Source organism: Carcharodon carcharias, chromosome 10 (genome assembly GCF_017639515.1).
Source record: "Carcharodon carcharias isolate sCarCar2 chromosome 10, sCarCar2.pri, whole genome shotgun sequence".
Lineage (NCBI taxonomy): Eukaryota > Metazoa > Chordata > Chondrichthyes > Lamniformes > Lamnidae > Carcharodon > Carcharodon carcharias.
This window is the reverse complement of record NC_054476.1, coordinates 135185652-135210341: the sequence shown is the minus strand read 5'-3', so window position 1 is coordinate 135210341 and position 24690 is coordinate 135185652. Positions and strand designations below refer to the sequence as shown.

The 24690-nt window shown below is 42.0% G+C and overlaps 1 protein-coding gene across 6 annotated transcripts in view; it reads right to left on the bottom strand.

Moving 5' to 3' along the window:
• Positions 1 to 24690, bottom strand: part of pom121 (POM121 transmembrane nucleoporin) — a 60208-nt gene that overhangs the window by 2080 nt on the left and 33438 nt on the right. For 2 of the 6 annotated variants that reach the window (XM_041197564.1, XM_041197565.1), the window contains exons 9-13: positions 24009 to 24111; positions 21398 to 21589; positions 16471 to 18288; positions 11503 to 11541; positions 6003 to 6125 (exon numbers count right to left, since the gene is read on the bottom strand). In XM_041197564.1, the coding sequence (XP_041053498.1) occupies positions 6003 to 6125; positions 11503 to 11541; positions 16471 to 18288; positions 21398 to 21589; positions 24009 to 24111 (2275 nt within the window). Of the gene's footprint in view, positions 1 to 6002; positions 6126 to 11502; positions 11542 to 11563; positions 11715 to 16301; positions 16336 to 16470; positions 18289 to 21397; positions 21590 to 24008; positions 24112 to 24690 lie in introns of those variants that run through there. The other 4 variants (XM_041197566.1, XM_041197567.1, XR_005944212.1 and 1 more) reach the window with 3 other exon arrangements.

Below are 24690 nucleotides of genomic sequence, written 5' to 3'. Positions count from 1 at the left end.
AGTGTTTGTATCAGAGGCCTACCACCATTATATCTAGACTACCACATTAAATCAGTGTGTTTTAGGAGTCCTGTCATGAAGCACACAAGGATTACCAAAGTGCGCAATTCTGTTTAACTTCATTTTTGGATTATCCCCAAAAGTTCAACAGCACCAAAAGATTTCTAATGTGATTGGTTTTCCACATGTTCATTTATAATACAACACCCTCCGCTATTAGTGTCTGCTCAGTATACTCCTCAATTTGTTCTGAAGCCAAATTGTTATTTCTTTGGAGCTTTATCACATTGATAAACAGGTTAACAAGTAATTTTAGAGTTACCTTTATGTATCTTCTCATTTGAAAGTTGTTTTCTGAACACAAGTCCAATATGATGAAGGACTCTTGTAAAGACTCAACTTTCTAAGGCCATTCGGTTTAATAGCTTCATCAGGCATTTAAATGTTGCCCGAAAGGATATGGTAGTGTAGTACTAAAACAGAATTACCTGGAAAAACTCAGCAGGTCTGGCAGCATCGGCGGAGAAGAAAAGAGTTGACGTTTCGAGTCCTCATGACCCTTCGACAGAACTTGCGTTCGAGTCCAAAAAGAGTTGAAATATAAGCTGGTTTAAGGTGTGTGTGTGGGGGGCGGAGAGATAGAGAGACAAAGAGGTGGAGGGGGGGTGGTGTGGTTGTAGGGACAAACAAGCAGTGATAGAAGCAGATCATCAAAAGATGTCAACGACAATAGTACAATAGAACACATAGGTGTTAAAATTAAAGTTGGTGATATTATCTAAACGAATGTGCTAATTAAGAATGGATGGTAGGGCACTCAAGGTATAGCTCTAGTGGGGTTTTCTTTTATAATGGAAATAGGTGAGAAAAGGAAAATCTTTATAATTTATTGGAAAAAAAAGGGAAGGGGGAAACAGAAAGGGGGTGGGGATGGGGGAGGGAGCTTACAACCTAAAGTTGTTGAATTCAATATTCAGTCCGGAAGGCTGTAAAGTCCCTAGTCGGAAGATGAGGTGTTGTTCCTCCAGTTTGCGTTGGGCTTCACTGGAACAATGCAGCAAGCCAAGGACAGACATGTGGGCAAGAGAGCAGGGTGGAGTGTTGAAATGGCAAGCGACAGGGAGGTTTGGGTCATTCTTGCGGACAGACCGCAGGTGTTCTGCAAAGCGGTCGCCCAGTCATTCATTCATTCTTAATTAGCACATTCATTTAGATAATATCACCAACTTTAATTTTAACACCTATGTGTTCTATTGTACTATTGTCGTTGACATCTTTTGATGATCTGCTTCTATCACTGCTTGTTTGTCCCTACAACCACACCACCCCCCCTCCACCTCTCTGTCTCTCTATCTCTCCGCCCCCCACACACACACCTTAAACCAGCTTATATTTCAACTCTTTCTTGGACTCGAACGCAAGTTCTGTCGAAGGGTCATGAGGACTCGAAACGTCAACTCTTTACTTCTCTGCCGATGCTGCCAGACCTGCTGAGTTTTTCCAGGTAATTCTGTTTTTGTTTTGGATTTCCAGCATCCGCAGTTTTTTTGTTTTTATCTCTGTGTTTAATTGACTGCCACTGCTCTTCAAGAAATGCCTACCTCCTTGAAGAAGTTCTGTTCCTCTCTGCGACAAAATTTCCGTATCTCTCTGTTGTCTTGCTCACCTTCCTTGCTTTCCATTTCCCTCCTAGTGTTTGACAAGGTGTTTACTAAAACCCGCTTTCACAGCCATATCTCCTTTCTCAGTGACTGTCTCCGTCTCCGACTTACCCCACGTGGATTTCAACTGAAATTCCACCCCTCATGTTTCGAACCCACCCAGGATTACAGGTATCTCCGGGACATAAAACGTTTCTCGGACTGCTGTTCCCGTCACATTCTGAAATCCACACTCAGTGCCATGCGCCGCCATATGAACACACTTGACCTCTCCCTCCAGCAGCACCGCCGTACCCTTTTTCAAAGCTGCGCATGCCCCCAGTTTCATTTTATCCTTCGGCTCATCCGACGCCTCAACAAGAAACTTTTTCTCTTTCTCTCAAGTGCTAAGGAACGCAAGCTGCAACAACTCATCGACACCAACACCCATCTAGGACCCTCCACCCCTGCCTGTTCCTCCGTCCCGACCCTTTCTTCCAATCCCAACCCCAGCCGTGTATTCACTATACCCCCTGACCTTCCCCTCTCCGATGCTGAACGTTCAGTGCTCAGCAAAGGACTTAGTTTCATACCCTTACGCCCTCACCTCAATGAATTTCGGGCTCGGCATGATACTGAACTCTTCTTCCGCCGTCTTCGTCTCCGGGCTCACTTCTTTGGGCAGGAGTCCTCTCCCAGTTCAACGGATCCTTTTACCCATCTCCAATATTCTCCCTCCACCTGGACCCCTCCCTCTGGATTCTTACCTTCTCTCGATCTTTTCATTGAGAACTGTCGGCGCGACATTAGTCGTCTCAATTTCTCTGCTCCTCTCACCCATTCTAACCTGTCTCTCTCTGAACTTACTGCACTCCATTCTCTCAGGTCCAACCCTGACATTGTCATCAAACCCGCTGACAAGGGTGGTGCTGTTGTTGTCTGGCGCACTGACCTCTACCTCGCAGAGGCTGAGCGTCAACTCGCAGACACTTCCTCCTACCTCTCCCTGGACCATGACCCCACCACTGAACATCAAGCCATTGTTTCCAGGACTGTCACTGACCTCATCTCCTCTGGGGATCTCCCTCCCACAGCTTCCAACCTGATAGTCGCCCAACCTCGGACGGCCTGCTTCTATTTCCTACCCAAAATCCACAAACAGAACTGCCCCGGTAGACCGATCGTCTCAGCTTGCTCCTGCCCCACAGAACTCATTTCTCGTTATCTTGACTCCCTTCTCTCTCCCCTTGTCCAGTCCCTTCCCACCTACATCCGTGATTCCTCTGACACCTTACGTCACATCAACAATTTCCAGTTCCCTGGCCCCAACCGCTTACTCTTCACCATGGACGTCCAATCCCTCTACACCTCCATCCCCCACCAGGATGGTCTGAGGGCCCTTAGCTCCTTCCTCGAACAGAGGCCCGAACAATCCCCATCCACCACTACTCTCCTCCGTCTGGCTGAACTTGTTCTCACACTGAACAATTTCTCCTTCAACTCCTCTCACTTCCTCCAAATAAAAGGTGTGGCTATGGGTACCCGCATGGGCCCCAGCTATGCCTGTCTCTTTATGGGGTATGTGGAACATTCCTTGTTGCAGTCCTACTCCAGCCCCCTTCCACAACTCTTTCTCCGGTACATCGATGATTACTTTGGTGCCGCTTCATGCTCTCGTCAGGACTTGGAAAAATTTATCAATTTTGCTTCCAATCTCCACCCCTCCATCATTTTCACGTGGTCCATCTCTGACACTTCCCTTCCCTTCCTTGACCTCTCTGTCTCAATCTCTGGTGATAGACTGTCCACCAATATCCATTACAAACCCACCGACTCCCACAGCTATCTCGACTACAGCTCCTCACACCCCGCTTCCTGTAAGGACTCCATCCCATTCTCTCAGTTCCTTCGCCTCCGTCGCATCTGTTCCGATGATGCTACATTCAAAAACAGTTCCTCTGACATGTCCTCCTTCTTCCTTAACTGAGGTTTTCCACCCACGGTCGTTGACAGGGCCCTCAACCGTGTCCGGCCCATCTCCCGCGCATCCGCCCTCACGCCTTCTCCTCCCTCCCAGAAACATGATAGGGTCCCCCTTGTCCTCACTTACCACCAGCCTCCGCATTCAAAGGATCATCCTCCGCCATTTCCGCCAACTCCAGCATGATGCCACCACCAAACACATCTTCCCTTCACCCCCCTTATCGGCATTCCGTAGGGATCGCTCCCTCCGGGACACCCTGGTCCACTCCTCCATCACCCCCTACTCCTCAACCCCCTCCTATGGCACCACCCCATGCCCACGCAAAAGATGCAACACCTGCCCCTTCACTTCCTCTCTCCTCACCGTCCAAGGACCCAAACACTCCTTTCAAGTGAAGCAGCATTTCACTTGCATTTCCCCCAACTTAGTCTACTGCATTCGTTGCTCCCAATGCGGTCTCCTCTACATTGGAGAGACCAAACGTAAACTGGGCGACCGCTTTGCAGAACACCTGCGGTCTGTCCGCAAGAATGACCCAAACCTCCCTGTCGCTTGCCATTTCAACACTCCACCCTGCTCTCTTGCCCACATGTCTGTCCTTGGCTTGCTGCATTGTTCCAGTGAAGCCCAACGCAAACTGGAGGAACAACACCTCATCTTCCGACTAGGGACTTTATAGCCTTCCGGACTGAATATTGAATTCAACAACTTTAGGTTGTAAGCTCCCTCCCCCATCCCCACCCCCTTTCTGTTTCCCCCTTCCCTTTTTTTTTCCAATAAATTATAAAGATTTTTCTTTTCCCACCTATTTCCATTATATAAAAAAACCCCACTAGAGCTATACCTTGAGTGCCCTACCATCCATTCTTAATTAGCACATTCGTTTAGATAATATCACCAACTTTAATTTTAACACCTATGTGTTCTATTGTACTATTGTCGTTGACATCTTTTGATGATCTGCTTCTATCACTGCTTGTTTGTCCCTACAACCACACCACCCCCCCTCCGCCTCTTTGTCTCTCTATCTCTCCGCCCCCCACACACACACCTTAAACCAGCTTATATTTCAACTCTTTCTTGGACTCGACCGCAAGTTCTGCCGAAGGGTCATGAGGACTCGAAACGTCAACTCTTTACTTCTCCGCCGATGCTGCCAGACCTGCTGAGTTTTTCCAGGTAATTCTGTTTTTGTTTTGGATTTCCAGCATCCGCAGTTTTTTTGTTTTTATATATGGTAGTGTAGTGGTTGGGTTAGTAAACAAAATAGTCCAGAGAATGCAAATTCGAATCCCACCATAGCAGTTTGAGAATTTGAATTTAGCTGAAAAAAATTCTGGAAATTGGAAAAAAGCGATCAATTGCCATAAAAACCCAACAAGATCACTAACCACTTTAGGGTGAGAATCTTGCTGTCCTTCTGCAGTCTGGCCTTTGCCAATGTTTTGACTTAACTGCCCTTTGCATTGGCTTAGCAAGCTACTTAGTGATACCAAATCTTCACTATACAGACTGCAAGTGAATCAAGGCGTAGGCATCCCCATCTTCTCAATGAAACCAGAAATGGGCAATAAATGTCAATGAAATTCATACCCTAAAAATGAATTGTTTAAAAATAAGTCTCTCTAATCTTTAATTCTTTACACTTTGTGGAAAAGTACATGGACTGAAATTGGCAGCTTGCAATGTTTTCGCCTTAGGTAGGCTTGAGCCAAGCTTGCAGAAACAATGTCTTTTTAAAGGGGTCTCAGTTTTTGATTGCAGAGTCACTGACATAGTCAGCGTTTTCTAAGGGGTGATTTGCATAGGGGCCTAATGATTCCAAAGCCAATATACTGATTGAGGCACATTGATTTAGTCCAGTTGGCCAGGCTTGCAGGGGAGTTCAAGTCCTTTGAGCAGGATCTTTTTAATCCAATTGAAAATGCCATGGGTTTTTACTGGAAGCATCCATTTCCCAAAAGTTTTACTGAATTCTCAGTTATGTTTTTTTTTGATAGCTAGATGAAAGCTATCAATGATAGCTAGAGTCCCTGCTCACTGCATCACCAATCCCTTAATATTTGATTGGGTTGATACCACTGACATTCCAATAAATGATTTGAACAAAAGCTTTGTCAAAGCAACTCATACATGTAGGAGACACGCCCTGATATGACTGTCTGACTCCTGTCAACAAACATAAGCTGTATTCTACAAATTCCCCCATCCGTCAAACCACAGGAGAAATGCGTAGACTCTCTACTCTGCTACAAACAGCTACTTGGGCTCCTTAAATTGGTGTAACTGTCAGGGATACTCAATGGAAATGAGGAGGTGAAGCAGATAACCACTGTATCATATGTAACATGGGCCTGTGACGCTGGGTACTTTCTTACCAAATGTCGATGCTGCTGCTGCACCTGCTCCTGGACTCCCAAAATTTGATGCTGGAGCACCAGTGGTCCCAAAGGAAAAGTTGCCACTTGGAGTACTCTGTCCAAAACCAGGTGCAGTAGTCCCTGGAAGAACAGAAAAAGACCATCAAGCATTTTATACATTTACAAATTTATATTTACATTTATACTTATACAAAGACATTTATACAGAATCAATAGCAAATACAAACATGTCTTGGTTTTTGAGAGAGAATGAGAAATTTCTAATATTACAGATACAAACCTTTTATTTTACAGCTCCAAAAAATCTTGCTGCTTCCTTTAATGAATTATTCTCTCTTTCAAGATATCCTGTAATGTTTTACCTGCTATTCACCAATAGCTCCCAGAGTTATCTTTGGTGTTACATTTATACTTTTCCAATCCTTGGACAATGTTTTCACTGAATTCCTGTAGCATCAAGACTCCATCTCCAAAACATAGCCCAACTTGGTCCCACCTCAACTCATCCACTGCTGAAGGCCTCGTCCTCACCTTTGCTACCTCTTGTTTTGACAATTCTAATTCACTCCTGGCAAGTCTCTCAGGTTCAACCCCCAGTAAACTCGAGGTCATCTGGAATTCTGTTGCCTGAATCCTAATATACAAGTCCTATTCACCCATCATCCCTGTGCTTGCTAACCTAGGCCCTACTGCAGTGTAAAGCTCCAAACAGCTAAAGCAGTGAGGAAAAATACAAAACGGCAGTCACAGAATAAAGCACATTAGATGCAATCTCTCTAAAAACCAAGCTAAAATGGCCAATTTATCATAAATGCGCAGACTTAATCTAATAATTCATTTCTGAAAGGCCAATATTTAATTTTTTTTAACCAAAGTTTTCTCCCATTTCCTTGAGGTGCTGACCTCTGCTGGATGCATTTGCACAGGCATGCCAACCTTCTAAGACTTTTCAGGTAGCCATTCTTCATGCTTGAGCATTGGTGGACTATTCAACTGTAAGAGACACCACAGACATGTCCACTATCCAGACAAATATACTCCTCAGCTGGAGGGATGAGATAGAAATTCATGTGGCTGATTTTTCACCTTACATATTGACATGTAGTATGTGTAACTGCCAACTATTCACATCATTCACCTGCTTGTGCTGCTCAATGTAGGAATTTGCACTTACTAGGCATCATCAATTGTATTCCATACATGCACAAAGTTCCAGTGCTTGCATGGAAGAGCTAACGTTCATCAGTGTCTTGGTGTTGAGAATTTGGGAAGGGAAAGCTTACAGCAAAATTGTTTCATTTTAAATCTAGCTTTTTAAAATACAGCTAGATATTTTCTAGCAACAGCTATACTGTGCGCAAACCAAAATATTCCAAATGATTTGTTTTTGAACATCAGTTTACAGCACCAGAAAGATGGTATTCCTCTCAATCAGTCATGTGCTGCATTGAAAATCTGACCGTAAAAAGCACAAGGGCATAATTTCAAATCACAATTGAGGGCCAATTGTTTTGGATTTCTCTCAAAAATGCAAGTACAGACACAATAGGCCATTTAGTCTCCCTGTGTACTTTAAAAAACCCAAAGCTCTATTTTGTACCTGCAAGCTTGGGCTGTGATCAGATAGAGTATTTTAAATTGTACATGTGTTTCTAGGTTGACCACTGGAGATGGCAGCGGAGTCATGTGTGGTGATATAACAGCAAATCACTGATCTGTACTGGTTTCAGTCCGATTTTCTTAACTTACTAGCAATGCAATGCTAAATATATTATTGGAAAGAACTTAAAAAGATTCTCCTTGCTCATACATAGAAACTAGGAGTAGGCCAATCAGCCCTTCAACCCTGCTCCACCATTCAATATGATCATAGCCATATTCCCGCTTTCTCTCCATAATCCTTGATGCCCCTAATATCCAAAAAATTTTCAATTTATTTCTTGAATTTACTCAGTGACCCACCTCCACAGCCTTCTGTAGTAGAAAGTTCCACAGGGTAACCACCCTCTGCGTGAAGAAATCTTTCCTCATCTCAGTCCTAAATGGCCTGCCCCATATCCTGAGACTGTGGCCCCTGGTTCTAAACCCCCCAACCAGGGGAAACATCCTCCCTGCATCTAGTCTGTCTAGACCTGTTAGAATTTTATATATTTCAATCAGATCCCCTATCACTCTTCTAAACTCCAGTGAATATAGGCTCAGTCGAACCAATCTCTCCTCATACGACAGTCCTGCCATCCCTAGTATCAGCCTTCGCTGCACTCCATCTATGGCAAGTATATCCTTCCTTAGGTAGGGAGACCAAAACTACACGCATACTCCAGGTGTGGTCTCACCAAATCTTGTATAACTGCAGTAAAACATCCCTACTTCCGAACTCAATCCTTTTGCAATGAAGGCCAACATACCATTTGCCTTTCTAATTGCTTGCTCCACCTATTTACTTACATTGACTGGTATACAAGGATACCGAGATCCCTTTATACGTTCACGTTTCCCAATATATCACCATTTAAATAATACTCTGCCTTTCTGGTTTTCACACCAAAGCATATAACTTCACATTTATCTACGTTATACTGCATCTGCCATGTGTTTGCCCACACTCACAACTTGTCTAAATTGCCCTGAAACCTCCTTGCATCTTCCTCACAACCCCACCCACTTCACTCCACTGACTTCAAATCCTGAAAGCTCGGATAGTTGAGAGAAGAAGGAAAAAAAAACAAAAATTAGGCAGTTCAGTAATGATTTGACTGATGTAGAGTTAGCACTTGTGGGGAGTACCTGCAGTAATATTCAATAGAATATCTTGGAAGGAGATCATTCAAAAAGTGCATTACATTTTTGAAACAAAAATCACTCTCAGCACAATGGCAACACTGCAACATTGCATTTATTGCTCATCCTCAGTTGTCCAAGGTGGTTCTGTGGTGAGCTCTCCTGCAGTCATTGTGGTGATGATGCTCCCACAATGGCTAGCTAGAGAATTTCAAGATCAAGATTCAAGATTCCAAGATCAGTGATGACAAAGGAAGAATGATAAATGGCCATAACAAGATGGAGTGTGACTTGGGGTGATGGTACTTCTGTGCTGTTGCTTCTCTTCTTGCTGGTGAACATCATGGGTAATGAGGTGCTCCAGAAGTTAGACTGCTGAGTTGCTAAATGCACCCATACATCCTTCAGCTGGTGGAGAAGAGTGAGTGGATATTGAGCTAAGTGGCAGAAACCCAGAACAAGCAGTCTGCTCTGTCCTGGATCGCCCATTGCAATGCTCACTTTATCTTTACAGTCAAGTGGCATTGAGGCATTAGAAGCAAGCCACTTCTCCAGAGTATCCTGCTTGTGTCAATGCTAATATAGCTGGTCCAGTTAAGGTGCTTTTCAATAATGACCCCCTTATGTTAATGGTAGGGGACTCAGCAATAGAAGGGTTGAATTTTTTATTGCAAAGGGTAATCACTGTTTGAAGCATATGGATTAATGTTACCTGCCACATGCCAGCCTAAATTGAGATGTTGCCCAAGACCTCCTGCAGGCATGTCTGGGCTGCTTTGTAATTAAGCTGAGGAATCTGCTTCTGATGCCTCAATGCCACTGAGAAATCTGGCTGAAACATATAGAAACATTTGTGAACATCCTCACTCATGACCTTATTCCAAGGATAATTCATGGAGCACCTTAGGACGGTTGGGCTGAAGGCACTATTTTGAGGAACTCCATCAATAATGTCCTGAACCTTTTACAATCATAAACAGCTTCCAGTGTTCAGGTAACTGGAGGGTTTTCCTATCACCTTCAACTTTGCTTAGGATTCTTGAAGCCCTACTTGCGCAGATACTGCCTTAATGTTGTAGGCTGCATTACCATTCTGGATTTTCAGGCATCCTTGCTAGATCATAAAAACGAGAACTGAGTACATGACCCCACCAAGTCTCAAGATAGTTTTAAGCCTAACAGAATATGCTGTGAAGAGCCTTCTTTAGTGTGATGTCCCTTTAAGGTCGAAGTTGGCGGTGGGGCGGGGGGTATTCTGAAAGATGGTTAAATGGTTTCCTGATTTTGGCATCATAGGCATTTCATGGAACCTAATATCCCTGCCGTGGGGATGAAAAGCTAAGAAGCAAAGAGTAAATAAAAACCTAGAGCAGTGGGGTTGGGACAACCAGTATTTTCTCTGTTTGGCAGCTCAGAACACACTGAGAACATGTGTGAAAAAAGAGGAACCAAGCAAGATTCTCTCTGAATGGAGCAGTTTTCTGTTTGGCAGTTTTCAAAAACATCCTGGTGTCGACGTAGGTCTCTGAGAATAGAGCAGAGGCTGTGTCACTAGGTGTGTTGTACAACTGCAAAGAGCAAAGAGCTTAAGACAGGAAGGTGAACTGACTGTGGATTGGATAAGAGCCACTGTTGCTGTTTCAATGGCGTCAGAAATTGTTTAAAGGTAATGGAGAAGGGGATCTCTGGAGATACTGTACCACCAGGACTGCCATGACCTGAATGATAGAGGGGTCGTAGACGTGCACCATGTCAGTGGTATCTATCTCCTGGGATTTCGGATGGAATACAGTTGCTGGTGAAAGCAACTCAATGGCTGAAATGATTGAGTGGGAAGTGAGATATCATTCATAGCAGAAGCAGAGTTGGGAAGACGCAAGAGATTGCGATCCCAAATTTGAGCAGGAAGTAATATGAGCGCTTGTAACTACGTTAGGTGCACCTTTGTTGTATCAACTATTTAAAGTGAAATTTACCTCTTGGTTTGAAATATCCTTCATTAATTAATGTTTGAATTTGGCTGATTTTAGTTGGTTTGTTACAATAAAAGTTTTAAAAAGTGAAATCTTGTCCACGGGTTCTCTTTCTGTTGGCTTTTTAGGGATACCTTTCTTTTAATAGTTGCCGGTCTCCACAGGGTCGTAACTGTACTCAACTAGAGTTACTCGCTGATCTAGCAACTAAAGCAACTCACATTCTAATTTTCTGAAGTACAAATTATACATGGAATACTTGGGCACACATTACCAATTACCTAGAAGGAACCAGCTATTGACAGTGTCAGGGTAGAGGGTAAGAATGCAGCTCTACTGCAACTAATGTCAACTATTACTCAGATAATTTTATGGTACAATAGTTACTTAAATAGATGAAGTGCTATAAAGGAAGGAATATTGTTTTTATTTTCATATCAAAATCAATTTTGTCAAGTATATAGATTGCTCCCATTTTCTGCTCCCAGGGTTAAGTGAAAGGTAAGTACTGCAGCAGCAGCTAAGGTTATTAACAACTGCACCTTCTACAGAAAGAGCTGTGCCATTTCTGTTAAGCAGCTAGTCTTGCTGGAGCAGAGAGCAGAGGCAGCAAAATCAAGGTAAAAATGATCTTCTAAAGCAGACAGCTTTTGTTTTAACATGTCTCCCTTTGCTACTGGTGGAAAGTAGCCAGTAGTGAGCAGCCAAAGCTTACAGAACACTGCAGCATTGCATTAACTTACCAGTCCCAAAGTTCAAACTGGGAGTTCCAAAGTTGAACCCTAGTGGAAAAAAAAGGTGACTGTCACCAGCAACAATTAATCGTTATAAAGTCTGGTTAGAACAAAAAATGCACTTACAAACTCTGCATTCACACCATTTCAGGTAGACTCGCATGGGCCTCAACACCGTTTTTGAAGGTTCATTTACAGTGATTCAGCTTTCTTCACAGGAGCTGGATTACATAGGAACCAATAACTACTGGAGAGCAATATGAGAACTTCCACAATCTGCATTATTTTCTGAATGCTTTTAGTAACTCTGGCTGTAAAATATATGTGGATATTACAGGAGAATAGGATCAGCTTTAGCTATAATGCCCTTCATAGATACAGTGGCCTGTAACTTCAGTGCTCCCCAGTGTCGGATTTGGAGTGTACCCCAAAGATACACTGGGGAATCCCTCTGGGTAGTTCCTAGATAAGGGTTTGCATGACAACTGCCCAGAAGTGCACACTTCCTCTGGACAATTGCGCTGCGCTGGGAACCATCCGAGAATTCGGTTTAAATCACAATCTTCGGATGGTTCCGCTGGGGTTTTACCAATAGTTACCCAGAAAAAGAAAGAATTAAAATCTCTTCTAACTTCTGAGTAACTACTGTAAAGACCCAGGCCGACACCACAGGACTTCCCCCCCACACCCACACCTTTAAAACCCTCACGCCCAGACTCCAACATCCCCACCCCAGACTCCCCCCGGACTCCAACAACCCACAACCAACCCCCCACGCCGGACTTCAACAACACCCACACATACCCCGGACTCCCGGCTCCTCAATCATCCCTCACCCTGAACACTGGCACCCAACCACTCCCCCACCCCGGACTCCGGCACCCCAACACCCCCCCGGACTCTGGCATCCCTTGCCACCATCCCCAAATTCCACCTCCGACCTGATATCACCCCCCTCCCCACCAGACACCCCTGCCCCCCCAAAACCTATCCACTTACCTTCTCCCTGGCCTGTCAATGCCCCTGGCCCTTTAAACTCACCTGCTTTACGGCAGCTGGTTCTGTAAAAAAGGGGGCATGGCCCTCTTGAATACACTGGAGCTAGGCTTCACTGGGTTTGGGAGGAGTCTTTCAATGCAGGCCCCAAGCAGCTCCAGCAAAAAGAAGTGTCAACGTAATTTTCAAGGCCAGGTACATAGATATTTATTTCTTCTAATTCTTGCAGGCCAGCACTTTCCGACAGAGATTATGGCCCATTGCTGATCAACAAATCTTAACCACTCAGATAAGGCATCCAAAGGCAATTCTTATCCATGGATTCAATCAGCATTTGGCTACCATGCTCTGCCTTCAAAAACCTCAAAATCCATGACTTTGTGTCTTCAATCCCTTAAATCACACCTTTGACTATGTAACTGTGGAGCCAATGTCACTGAGTGGGCTGCATATCCGTTCAATATTATAGGGGAATGCTATTTTCCCTCTGCTTTTCTAGGGAAATCCTGGCCCCCATAGTTCAGCAGACAAAATAAATTGAACTGGGGATGCAAACATGGAACCTGCCACAATGAGAATTAAACCAATCACATCGCCAAGGTAATTCATACAACTGAGTTGGCTACTTTAGCAAGCACTTCATTTAATGTTAGAATCTGATCCACATGATTCAAGATTCAACACAACTCTGGTCATATTAAATCAAACCACTGCAAATCTATTCATTTACACTATCGTTCAGTAATAATTAACAAATTAAGTATTGTCATTTTTAAGACCTCTAACCATCACGCTTCCCATTCGGTACAATAATTGATTGACCAAGCCTATGCCTAAAAAATTCACAATTACATTTATATCTTCTCCACTGGCCAAAGTCAGATTTTAAATGGGCCAATTTCAATAATTCAAACATGGATTTTTAAAATTTTATCCAATCTTTAAAGCAATAAATTAATAATTTTATTAACTCTCACCATGTAGCTTCTGGACTACCAAAACTGATTTTCATTTTGATATTGTAAGGTATCAGCACTGCTTCTCTATAATAGGCATTAGAAGGCACCAGCTCTACTCTTGGCTGTGTGAATCTGAATATGACAATTCAGAATCAGAAATCATAGTGCAGAAGAAAGCAGTTCGAGTTTGTGTATTGATCAAAACACTTTCATGTGGGTTATCCAATCTAATGCCATTTCCCTGCTCCTTTCCATATAATCTCAAAACCTGTAGGCCATGTGAAGAAATTCAGCCAGGGTTTCAGCTCATCACTATCTAGTAACCCTTACTGCATATTGCAAGAACAGAATCGGCTGTGATGCTGTAACTGAAGACCCTCATGAGGGGTGATGAGGTACCCAGTAGTGTATCTCTTCAGCTCTTTAATTGAGAATTGCAACAGCTAACAATCAAACTGGAGGATATTGGTGCAGAGCTTTCAGAAACATTGAGATCTCTGCTAAGACCATTGCTATTAAGCTCACACAAAGAATAGCCATTTGGACAAAGTGCCCAGGGAATAGTACTTCAATGGGAGTCAGCATCTTCATGAGAGGAGGGACATAAAGAAACACAATTATACAAAGACTTATCTTGTAATGCAGTGAAATGGAAATGAAATGAAGTCTATGAGGGGCAAATTTGACTGAGCAATAATAGTAAACAAGACCCAACATCAATTTGCAGGAAGTTCTTGCTGATTTTTTTTTACAATAAGTTTTGAGCAGTGGTAGGGGGAAGAAAATTAAGGAGGAGACAGAAGTGCCTTCCTCAGTGGGTGAATTAAGGTGGGTTACAACCCTTACCCCATCTTTGATGCTGCATTCCGAAGCAAAAATGTAGCTCAGTTACCACCAAAGCATTGCATTACCAAAACTTGAGACCATTTTAAGAGTGATTTTTTTAAACATGCTCAAAACGTTCAGGCAGTATCATATTAAAAGACTAAAGTTCTATTTGGATGGAGTACAATTACTTTAAAAGACTAACGTGCACAATTCTGCCCAGTTATTAAAGCCAATTTGGAGCTGGCAGTGCTGCACTCAATATAAGTATTTCAATCATACGCATGTGAGTTTAACAGATAATTTAAAAGTACATGTTCATATAAACTCCTCCAATGACATAGAGGTTAGGTCGTCATCTTTGAGCCACACAGTGCACAAAATCGCAGGATACATCAGTGTTGAGACACTTGATCTGAATTGGGGTAGCAGTAGAGGCACTTTAATTGGTCACAACGTTCCTGGGTGAAGGGACGCTTTTGTAATGTCCATTTTGAGTTGCGACTCTCAAGAATAAGGGAAACTTGAGCAACCAGTGCCTTGGATGAGTAGCTCAGTGAGGGACTCAATGTGTTTAAGAGCGAAGGGGGAGAAAAAGAAACTATTTCCTAGTGAAATAGAAACATTTTAATTTTCCCCTCTCAACCAGAACAAAAAAGTATCGCATGGACAAGTAACTTCAGTGTTAACCAAATAGAAAACTTAGAGGCCAAAATCAATTGGTATGTTAAAATAACTGAATTAAATGCACAGAATGTTCCTGCACTTAATACTTAAAAATTCTACTTGCATAGTAGAGTGGTTTAATAACGAAGGGCTCCAACTGCTTTCCTTCCTAAGTCTCAATCTGAGAATCCCTAATTTTATATTCACAAAATGCCTGGTCTCCAAAGCCAAAAAAAGTCTTCTCAGAAGACGTTACCTTACAAATTAAACACAATGTTTCCGAGATTTCTAAACTTAAGTAGGTTTAGAATTGTGTCTTTATCGTAGAGAGGTCGTAACCAAATTCATAACAGAACTGTATAAACAGAATTGTGTTTCACCTGGCATTAAGCAACACAGAAGATTGGCCAACCAATATCTTTGTAAGCAAATATACTACTAGGCATGAAGAGCAAGAGGTTGCCAGTTGTGAATCATAGTCAATGAGAATGTGACTTGGTCCAAAGGTCAGGTAATGGGCAGCAGCTTCAACACAAGTTCAGTCATTATGGTGGTGAACAAGGAATTATTAGTCTGGACGCTGAATCAAATTTAAGTTCAACTCAGAAGCTGGGTTATTCATCCCAATTTGCCTGCACTTGTAATTAAATCAAGATCATATGCACCAAATTCATTGTTAACATAAGCCAAGGTTCGATCTACTCATTCAGATGGATACGAGGTTCTATGGCAATATTTCAAAGAGCAGCACAGAATTCTCCTGATGTCCTGGCCAACAACTATCTCACAAGCAGTACAAAATCTAATTAACGGGTTATTCATTTCCTTGTTTTTGTGGAATCTTCTTGTATGCAAGTTGGCTGTCACATTTTCTTTCATAGCAACAATAGCTACATTTCAAAAATAATCTTTGGTCATCACTCACTTGGGGATATTTCAAGCACATGTCAGCTGCTATGGAATCACGTGCCAGAAGAATTCAAAACATTTTCAAGAGGAAATGGCAGAAAACTTGCAAAAATACTGCGAGTCTACCATAAAGACATCCCCTCAATCTAGTTTCTATCGTGAACACACTAGATATCAAAACAGACAATGCAAAGAATGAAAAACTCATACTAGTGTAATGGGATTGCTGGTTGAGACTAGGTCTGAGGCCAAGTCATGAAACAGTAGCTAACTTTAATCTACATCATGCCAACAATGGAGTGCTTTATGCCAGTACTGCCCAAAAGCAGAACATTTTTCCAATCTCTATCACTGGTATTCCTCATTTAGAGAAACAATAAAACACAAAATGCAAAAAAGGCAAATTAAACTGTAGGACATTTTTTAAAAAGCATGATAATATTAAGTACAAACCAATTTGAAGGGTCCGGCTGTAGATTCTAGCAATCTATAAAAGTAATATCAGAATTCAAGTAACTGGGGACAACACAAGGCCACACTAACTTCTGTCAAGAAGGACATACATGTTTAGCAAACCCTGACAACTTTTTAAATGCCAGGTTAGGAATAAAGCTTCACTCACCTCCAAAGGCAGGTTTGTTCTCAACTGCATTTGTAGCTCCAAAGTTGAACTGTGGAGTGGTCTGGTTCTGCTGGCCTTGGTTAGTCAATGTTGAACCAAACATATTTTGAGATGATGACGTCGAGGTGGAAGTGGCAAATGGGACGGAAGGGTTTGAAGAGCAAAATCCACTCTGACTTGAACCAAAGAAGCCAGCTGTAGCCATATTTGGATTTGACGCAGTAATAGTGAAACCAGTAGTTGTTACAACTGGCTGGTTTGATGATCCAAAGCCAACCACCTGTGAAGAGCCAAAGATCGACCCAGTTGTACCACCACCCGAACTCTTGGTAGCGTTGAATATTGGGGCAGCAGTGGAAGAGGTGGTTGTACCAAATGAGAAAGTCGCCGAAGTGCTGCCAAATACCGGTTGTGTAGAGGTTGATCCAAACCCAGTCTGAGCCGTAGCACCCCCAAAAACCGGCTGGCTGGGAGTTCCAAATGTAGACTGTGATGTGGTACTTGGAAAGGCTGACTTGGCAGGAGAAGCTCCAAAGTTGAAGGGAGTAACAGCATTGCCAAAGGCAGGAGTTTTACTTGGAGTTTGTTGGGTTGCGACAGCATTTGTTCCAAATGTTGATTTACTACCAGTGCCTCCAAAGTTTAGCTGGGCTGCTGGACCTCCAAAAGGTGGTGTGCTTGTGGCATTACCAAACAGGGAGGTTTTTGCTGAGTTTCCAAATGAGAGAGCAAGCTGGCCACTTGAAGTGGTAGAAGGTGTTGACACCGAAGGGCCAAAATTCCCAAATAAATTTGAAGTGGGTGCAATGCTTGTTGATGCCTGGCTTGTAACCACTGTTGCCTGTCCAAAGGCAGGAGCTAGTGGGCCAGCTGATGTTGTAGCTGTATCTGCAGAGCCCTTCCCAAATTGGAACACAGCACTGGGTGCAACAGTGGTGGTTGTTGAAGCGTTTGAACCAAACTGAAACAGTTGCTGGGATGATAGGTTGTTGTTTGCGTTCGGTGCTGTACTCGGTTTTGAAGGAACAGCAACACTTAAACCAAAACTAAATGTGGTTTTTGAGCCCTTGGCTTCTGAATCAATGGTTGAACTTGCTAATGTACTGGAGGGTGCAAATGGGAACAGAGTTGAACTTGATTTCGTAGAAGTTGTGAGAACAGTAGTTTCATTACTAACTGCAGCTTGAGTTGACTGGCCAAATGTGAATGGCGCAGATGTGGTGGTTGAGGTTGCAAGGGTCGGAGAGTTCTCAAACAATGGTTTGAATGAGATTTTTGAGGTAGCGGGACTTGATGTTATTGATGCCACCAAGGGTGTGGGTGTTGTAACTGGCATTGCCAAGCTGAATGTCGTCGAGACTATACTGGTCTGGTTTGTCACTGGCAGACCAAACAGTGGCTTAAACGTAGATGAAGGAGCTGAGGCACCAATGACTGCTGGCATTACGGTCACTGTGCTAGGCAGGCTAAAACTTGTGTTTGGTGGTGCAGAACTCCCAGTACTCGCAGCTACACTCACTTCGGGCCCTTTGCTAACTTTACTTTCTTGTGCACTAACCAGAGCAGAAACCAGGCAGGAATTAGTGGTGGTGGTGATGGCTTTGGTAGCAAGCTTATTGATTGGAGTTATAAGTGGTTGGGTGATTGAGGAACAAGAAAAATTCAAAACATCAATTGGCTTAAACCCTGCAATGTCAGTTGTCATGGTCATTGTAGTAGCAGTAGTAGTGGAAGGAGGCAATAAATCACTCTTGAAAGCGTTAACGGAAGGCTCTAAGGATTTAACCATGTTGCTTGAAGTCACCCCATCAACAGAATCTGGGAAGAGAAAGAAAGTTAACGTAAGAAATCAAGAGTTTAAAAACTGGAAAGGATGCATTGCAACTCAAATCATCTACAGGCACCTTTCCCTTGACATAAATATACAGCTCCACCCATTAAAGGTATCAATGCATTTTGTTTTCATAGACAGCTCAAAACACAATTTTAAAAAGCCATTCTCTTATGTGCATCCTCTGGGTTATGTTACTGCCTCAAGTAGATACTTGGGCAGCAAGAGTCAACTGCAGGAGATCTAAATCTGTAACACATCCCAAACGCAGAACTGATTATTGTGGTAGAATTGCTTCAAAGACTGATGGTTAGAAGTGATAATAGCAAATTTAATAGAATCTAATTATTTGGGGTCATTTATGCAAGATTGCAGACCAACACTTTAAAGTTGGAATAGGGCATGGGTAATGGCTTAGTGACTATGATACTGAACTCAATACCCACCCCTTCAACACTGCAATAATATATATTTATACAGTGTCTTTAATGCAGTAAAGCCTCTCAAGACACTCCATAGGAGCATTATTATTAAACAAAATCTGATACCAAGCCACATTAGGACAGGTGACTGAAAATTTGCTCAATGAGATAAGTTTTAAGGAGCATCTTAAACACAGTGAACAGAGAAGGGCAGAGGGACTTAAGGAGGGAATTTCAGAGCTTAGGGCCTAGACAGCTGAAAGCACAGTCACAAACCTACAGCAGAATTTCACAAATTATTTCCACAGAACCTACCTCCCCTACAATCTTTAGAACCAGCAGTAAATGTCATTTGAATCCCATCATGGCATATAATTCTGACTTGGACTGGTTTGTTTGGTTGTCAAAAATACATAAAAGGCTGATACTGTAGCAAGAGCCTGACACACGATCTCAGCCTTCACACCTTGCTCAAATCACAAATGATCATGGAACCACAGAATGTTACAACATAGGTGGCGGCCATTCAGCCTATAGTGCCTGTCGGTTCTTTGATACTCACTACTTGGTCCACTCGTTCACTCTTTCCCTATATTCCTGCAAACGTTTTCCCTTTAAATTTATTCAATTCCTTTTAAAAGTTATGATTGCATCTACATCTGGTAGACTTTCAGGCAGTGCATTTTAGATCATAACTCACTGTGTAAAAATTTTTTTTACCACATCCCCTCCGATTCCTCTGACATTCACCTTAAATTCATGCCCGATTGCCAACCCCTCTGCCACTGGAAACAATTTCTCCTTACGCACTATCTAAACAACTCATCTCCATTTAGCTTCCTTTGCTCCAACAACCCCAGATCCCATATTCTCTCATCTCTCCACACAACTCTCCACAACTGAGGTCCCTCATCCCTAATATGATTCCAGTACATCTCCACTGTAACCTCTCCAAGGATGGGACATTTTTCTTCAAGTCTAGTGCCTAGAATTGCACACAATACTGCAGCTGAGGCCTAACCAGTTTTTTTAAATAAATGTTAGGCATAACTTCCTTGCTTTTGTACTCCATGTCTTCATAAAAAATCCAAGAATCCATGTGCTTTTTTACAGCCTTCTCAACTTGGTCTCCCAGCTTCAAAGATTGGTGTAGATACTCTTTGTTCCTTCAACTCCCCTAAAATTGTATCATTTACTTTATACTGTACCACATCACTCTTTCTAACAAAATATATCACTTCACAATTCAGTGTTAGATTTCATCTGGTACTCACATGCCCATTTTATCATTAATATCCTCCTGAAGTATATTGTCATTTTTTAACTCAAGTGTCATGTCATCAACAAACTTTGAAATTATAAACAAAAACAGAATTACCTGGAAAAACTCAGCAGGTCTGGCAGCATCGGCGGAGAAGAAAAGAGTTGACGTTTCGAGTCCTCATGACCCTTCGACAGAACTCGAAGGGTCATGAGGACTCGAAACGTCAACTCTTTTCTTCTCCGCCGATGCTGCCAGACCTGCTGAGTTTTTCCAGGTAATTCTGTTTTTGTTTTGGATTTCCAGCATCCGCAGTTTTTTTGTTTTTATCTTTGAAATTATAACCTGTATGCCCAATTCCTGGTCAATAAAAATATCAAAAAGGGCACTGGTTCCAATACTGGCTCTTGGGCAACACCAGTGTATACCTCTCTCCAGCCTAGAAAACAAGCATTTACCATTATATACTGACTGTCTCCCTGAGCCAATTTCATATCTAAGCTGCCAATGTTCCTTTAATCCCCAGGAATTTAATTTTGCTATCAAATGCCTTTTAAAAGATGTAAAAGGAAAGTATTGATTTTGTTGGGAAATCCTTCCAATTCAAGAGTGTTAAGGAGAATCATATCCTTAGTGAGTAATCAAAGCAACCTTTACTGATAAGCCTTTGAAAGTAGTGACTGGAATCCTGAAAGCAAGCAACCAAATGATTTACAAGTGGGGAGATGGCCTGCCCCAATCAGGATGAAAATATAAAAAACAAATGAAATGCATTTGATGATCAGTAAAAGCAAAGAACAAATATAATCAGAAGTCACATGTCAACAAGTTTTTTACTTCCCCTGAAGAACATGTTGTGTTCATCTTGGCACCAGTTTGAGTGATGGAAATATCCATTTTGCAATGTCTCATATCAAGAACCCAGTGTCAGCTTCAAGCACTTCTAGGTCAGTTAGGGGATTAGTCAGCAAAATGCAAAACAAGAACTCCTCTATTCTGCTCATACCCCAAACTCAGATGAGCATCCGCAACTGCAGCATGACATTCTCCCCATCTCCCACACCAGGCATGCTGTGACTCATCTGCCTGAGATTTCTACTCAGTGTTCAATTAAGACGAGTTTTGTTTTAGGCCTGTGTCCATTGAAAACTGAAATAAGACTACCCAAACTCATTCTGAATTGGGACGCAGATCAACAGAAAATAGGCACAGTATTACCTGCAAGACGTTGGGCTATGCTGAATAATTAGATTAATGGGGGAAAGGATTCAGGTTGTATCCACAAAAGGCTCAATCCATTCGCCATTTAAGTTGCTGATACTTACATTAAAAAAATTATTCTAATCCTGGAACCACATACTGCAGCAAAATTAAGTAGTTAGGGGCTGTTAGCACAAGCCCATTATTACACACCTGAATTGGTAACTGAATTAGTGCAGTTCTGCATCTTCTTCAAACTGGCCAGCAGAGGGTTGGAGACAATAGCAGAAATGGAGGTGGAAGTCGCTGTTGGGTCATAAGAGCTTTCTACTGCCGGGGCAGTAAATGTTATCGACAGTGAGGGTAATGTTGCTGTTGTCACAGGTGCTGGTGACTTTGAAGGCTCTGTTAATAGTAAGAAACATCATTTAAAACTCAGCGATAACATGTTCAAAAGTGTCAATGAACTTTAATAAACTAAGAGTAGACTTTATGTGGGCATACCCAATTAAAAGGAAGCTGATTGTATCACTATCAAAAATGTGTTTAAGTCACGACATAAAATATAACTATAAAAACTGATTGTAAATTGAAATATGAGAGTTGTTATGGCACGGCCGATGGTAAATGCAGAGTTGTTCAAATCCCAAAAGGAAACTTGAAACAACTGCCACAACTTGGTTTGCAATTTGTATAAATTTTGAGATGCATGTCTTGAATTCAGTAGTAATAAGAGGTTTTTACAAAACTAGATTAAACATTTATTAATAAGAGAAATGATTTTAAACACATACAGATCTAGAAATTACTACGATGATAACTTCCAAATCGCCTACTTGATCTGACTCCCAGTTATACTTTCATTAAGGCAACAGTAAGACGCATAAATTTTAAAAGACCCAGGCAAAGAAATGTAATACCCTGAACCAGTCGAATGCAAAGTGTGTTTTCTTAACTTCAGTTCTTTAAAAACAGCAGCTTGAGGCATAGATGCTGAAGGCTTTTCACGCCTGATTGATCCTAAAAGTGCCTACCCTTACACACAGCCTTCACACCTTTATACACATTTTTACCTTTGAATGCAAATACTCATTGTTTCACTATGTCTTTGGACTTTACCTTCCCGATCATAAAAAATTAGCATGGTACCCATTTTACCAGTTTATTTTACCAGGGAAAAATAAACACACTGTCTAAACTCCACCTGGCTAGGTGACACATTTCACCCCTCCTTTGAAAACAATCTAGTCTGGTTTATTTAAAAATGCAAATGTTCTTTTACACCTATGCTTACCTACTTCACATTTCAAACATACTCATCTAAAACATCAAAGCATTCAGACCAGCTGACTTTAATCCAATTAAGTCTCACACACACACACACACACACACACACACACACACACACACACACACACACACACACACACACATACAGACACAGATACCACTATTTTACAATAAATTTCAATAATATTGAGAGAACTATTTTATCTTCCTGACAGAGGTAAGTACTGCATCCTGTTGCTAATTTCTGCAGAAATATGATTTCTGTAGAAAAATTCTCATTTTACAGTGAGATTAATGATATCAAATGAGAAACCCTCAGAAGCTTTTTTTGCCTTTAGTTACCAGTTGAGGGCGTACCATGGAGCCTAAAAGGTAACAAATTATTTAAATTAATTTTAATAATACTTGGAAAATTGAATCAAATGTTGTTTTCTTCAGGCTCAGGGGATGCCTGGTTGCTGATACTAACTGATCTCGATGTTGAGATTGAGGAATTTTACATTGATGAGGCAATTGTCTTAAAAGCAGACCTTTCCAAGCCTCCAAACCAAAAAATTAAACAAGACAAACCAATCAGCAAGGAATAAAAGTGGAACTATGGTCTTATGGACTACATATGGCTCAAGATTGTAATTGGGACAGCCCTGTTCAGTATCTGAGTTGATGATAAAGTGAAACCTAGGAGTGTTCAACTGGGCACACCCTTGCAAACTAGGAATTGGAGAACAAAAACAAAAAATGCTGGAAAATCTCAGCAGGTCTGACTGCATCTGTGGAGAGAAAGACAGAGTGAACATTTCGAGTCCACATGACTCTTCTTCAGAGCTAAAGGGAAGTAGAGATGTAGTGAAATATAACTCTGAAGTCATATGGACTCGAAACGTTAACTGTCTTTCCACAGATGCAAGTCAGACCTGCTGAGTTTTTCCAGCATTTTTTGTTTCAGATTTCCAGCATCCGCAGTATTATGCCTTTATCTTAGGAATTGGAGAAGTTCCCCAAAGGTGGTCAACACACTTCCTAGCACAGCAGCAAGTCACAAAGATCAACACTGCCCAGGTTCCATCCGTGATCTGTGTACAGTTACTTGACCTCAAATAGGGCAGAAGATAGGTAGCTGCAATGAGCTTGAATACCTCTGGGCTATGGTTAAAAAAAACAACCAAGGTTCTAGGTCCTGATCAGTAGCCAGTAATCTCTGTTGGAAATGTACAGTCACTGGATGAGCACAGGACAAGACTCAGCTTTATTATCACCAGCTAGATAGAATTCACTGTCTATGCTCACATGGAAAATGGCCAGGTGACTGAGGTAGAGGGCACCCAGCATTCATGTAACTGCCCCACCTCAAGAAGAGAGGAGAGAAAAATGTTGTGGTTTAGATGTCTGTCCAGCTTTGTTGTAATGGATATACTTTAACACAGAGTACAGATCAGGTTATAAACAATGGTCAGCGCATAGTCATGAAATACAATTAAGTTTGATGAGTCACAACAAAAGACAAGGATGATCTTCACCCCAAATTTTGCCTTACCTTCCTTTTCCTCCAACGCTTTTTTAATTCTGTCAAGACCTGCTTTCTTTTCAGAATCCACATCATCTGCTGTGATGGTGTACCCAAGCTCTAGCGGAGGATGCTGCAATAAAGAGGCAATCGTTAGCAGCGAAGTCTTGTATTAATTCATTTTTGCAGCAATTTGAAAAAGAAGTTACACTGCTAAAAGTACGAGTAGTACAGGAAGCGTAATGTTATTTTACAAGCATCAGTGTGTCAATTTTTGTCTAATTTAAAAGCAAAATACTGTGCATGCTGGAAGTCTGAAATAAAAACAGGAAAAACTCAGGTGATCTGTCAGCATCTGCCTAGAGAGAGTTAACATTTAAACTCCAATATGACTCTTCTTCGGAACAATTAACTCTGTTTCTCAATCCACAGATGCTGCCAAGTTTTTCCAGCACCTTTTTTATGTCATTTTTGCTCAGCTGGTAGCACTATCACTTCAGAGTTAGAAGGTTGTGGGTTTAAATCCCACTCTCAAGGCTAGGGGAAGTAATTTAGAACAACACTACACTGCAGTACCAAGGGAGTGATGCACTGTTGGAAGTGTCATTCGCAGATCAGATTAAACCAAAGCTTGCTCTGTCTTTTCAGCTGAATGTAAAAGAAAACAACTGTGGCACCATTCAAAAAGGAGCAGGGTGTTCTCCCAATCAAC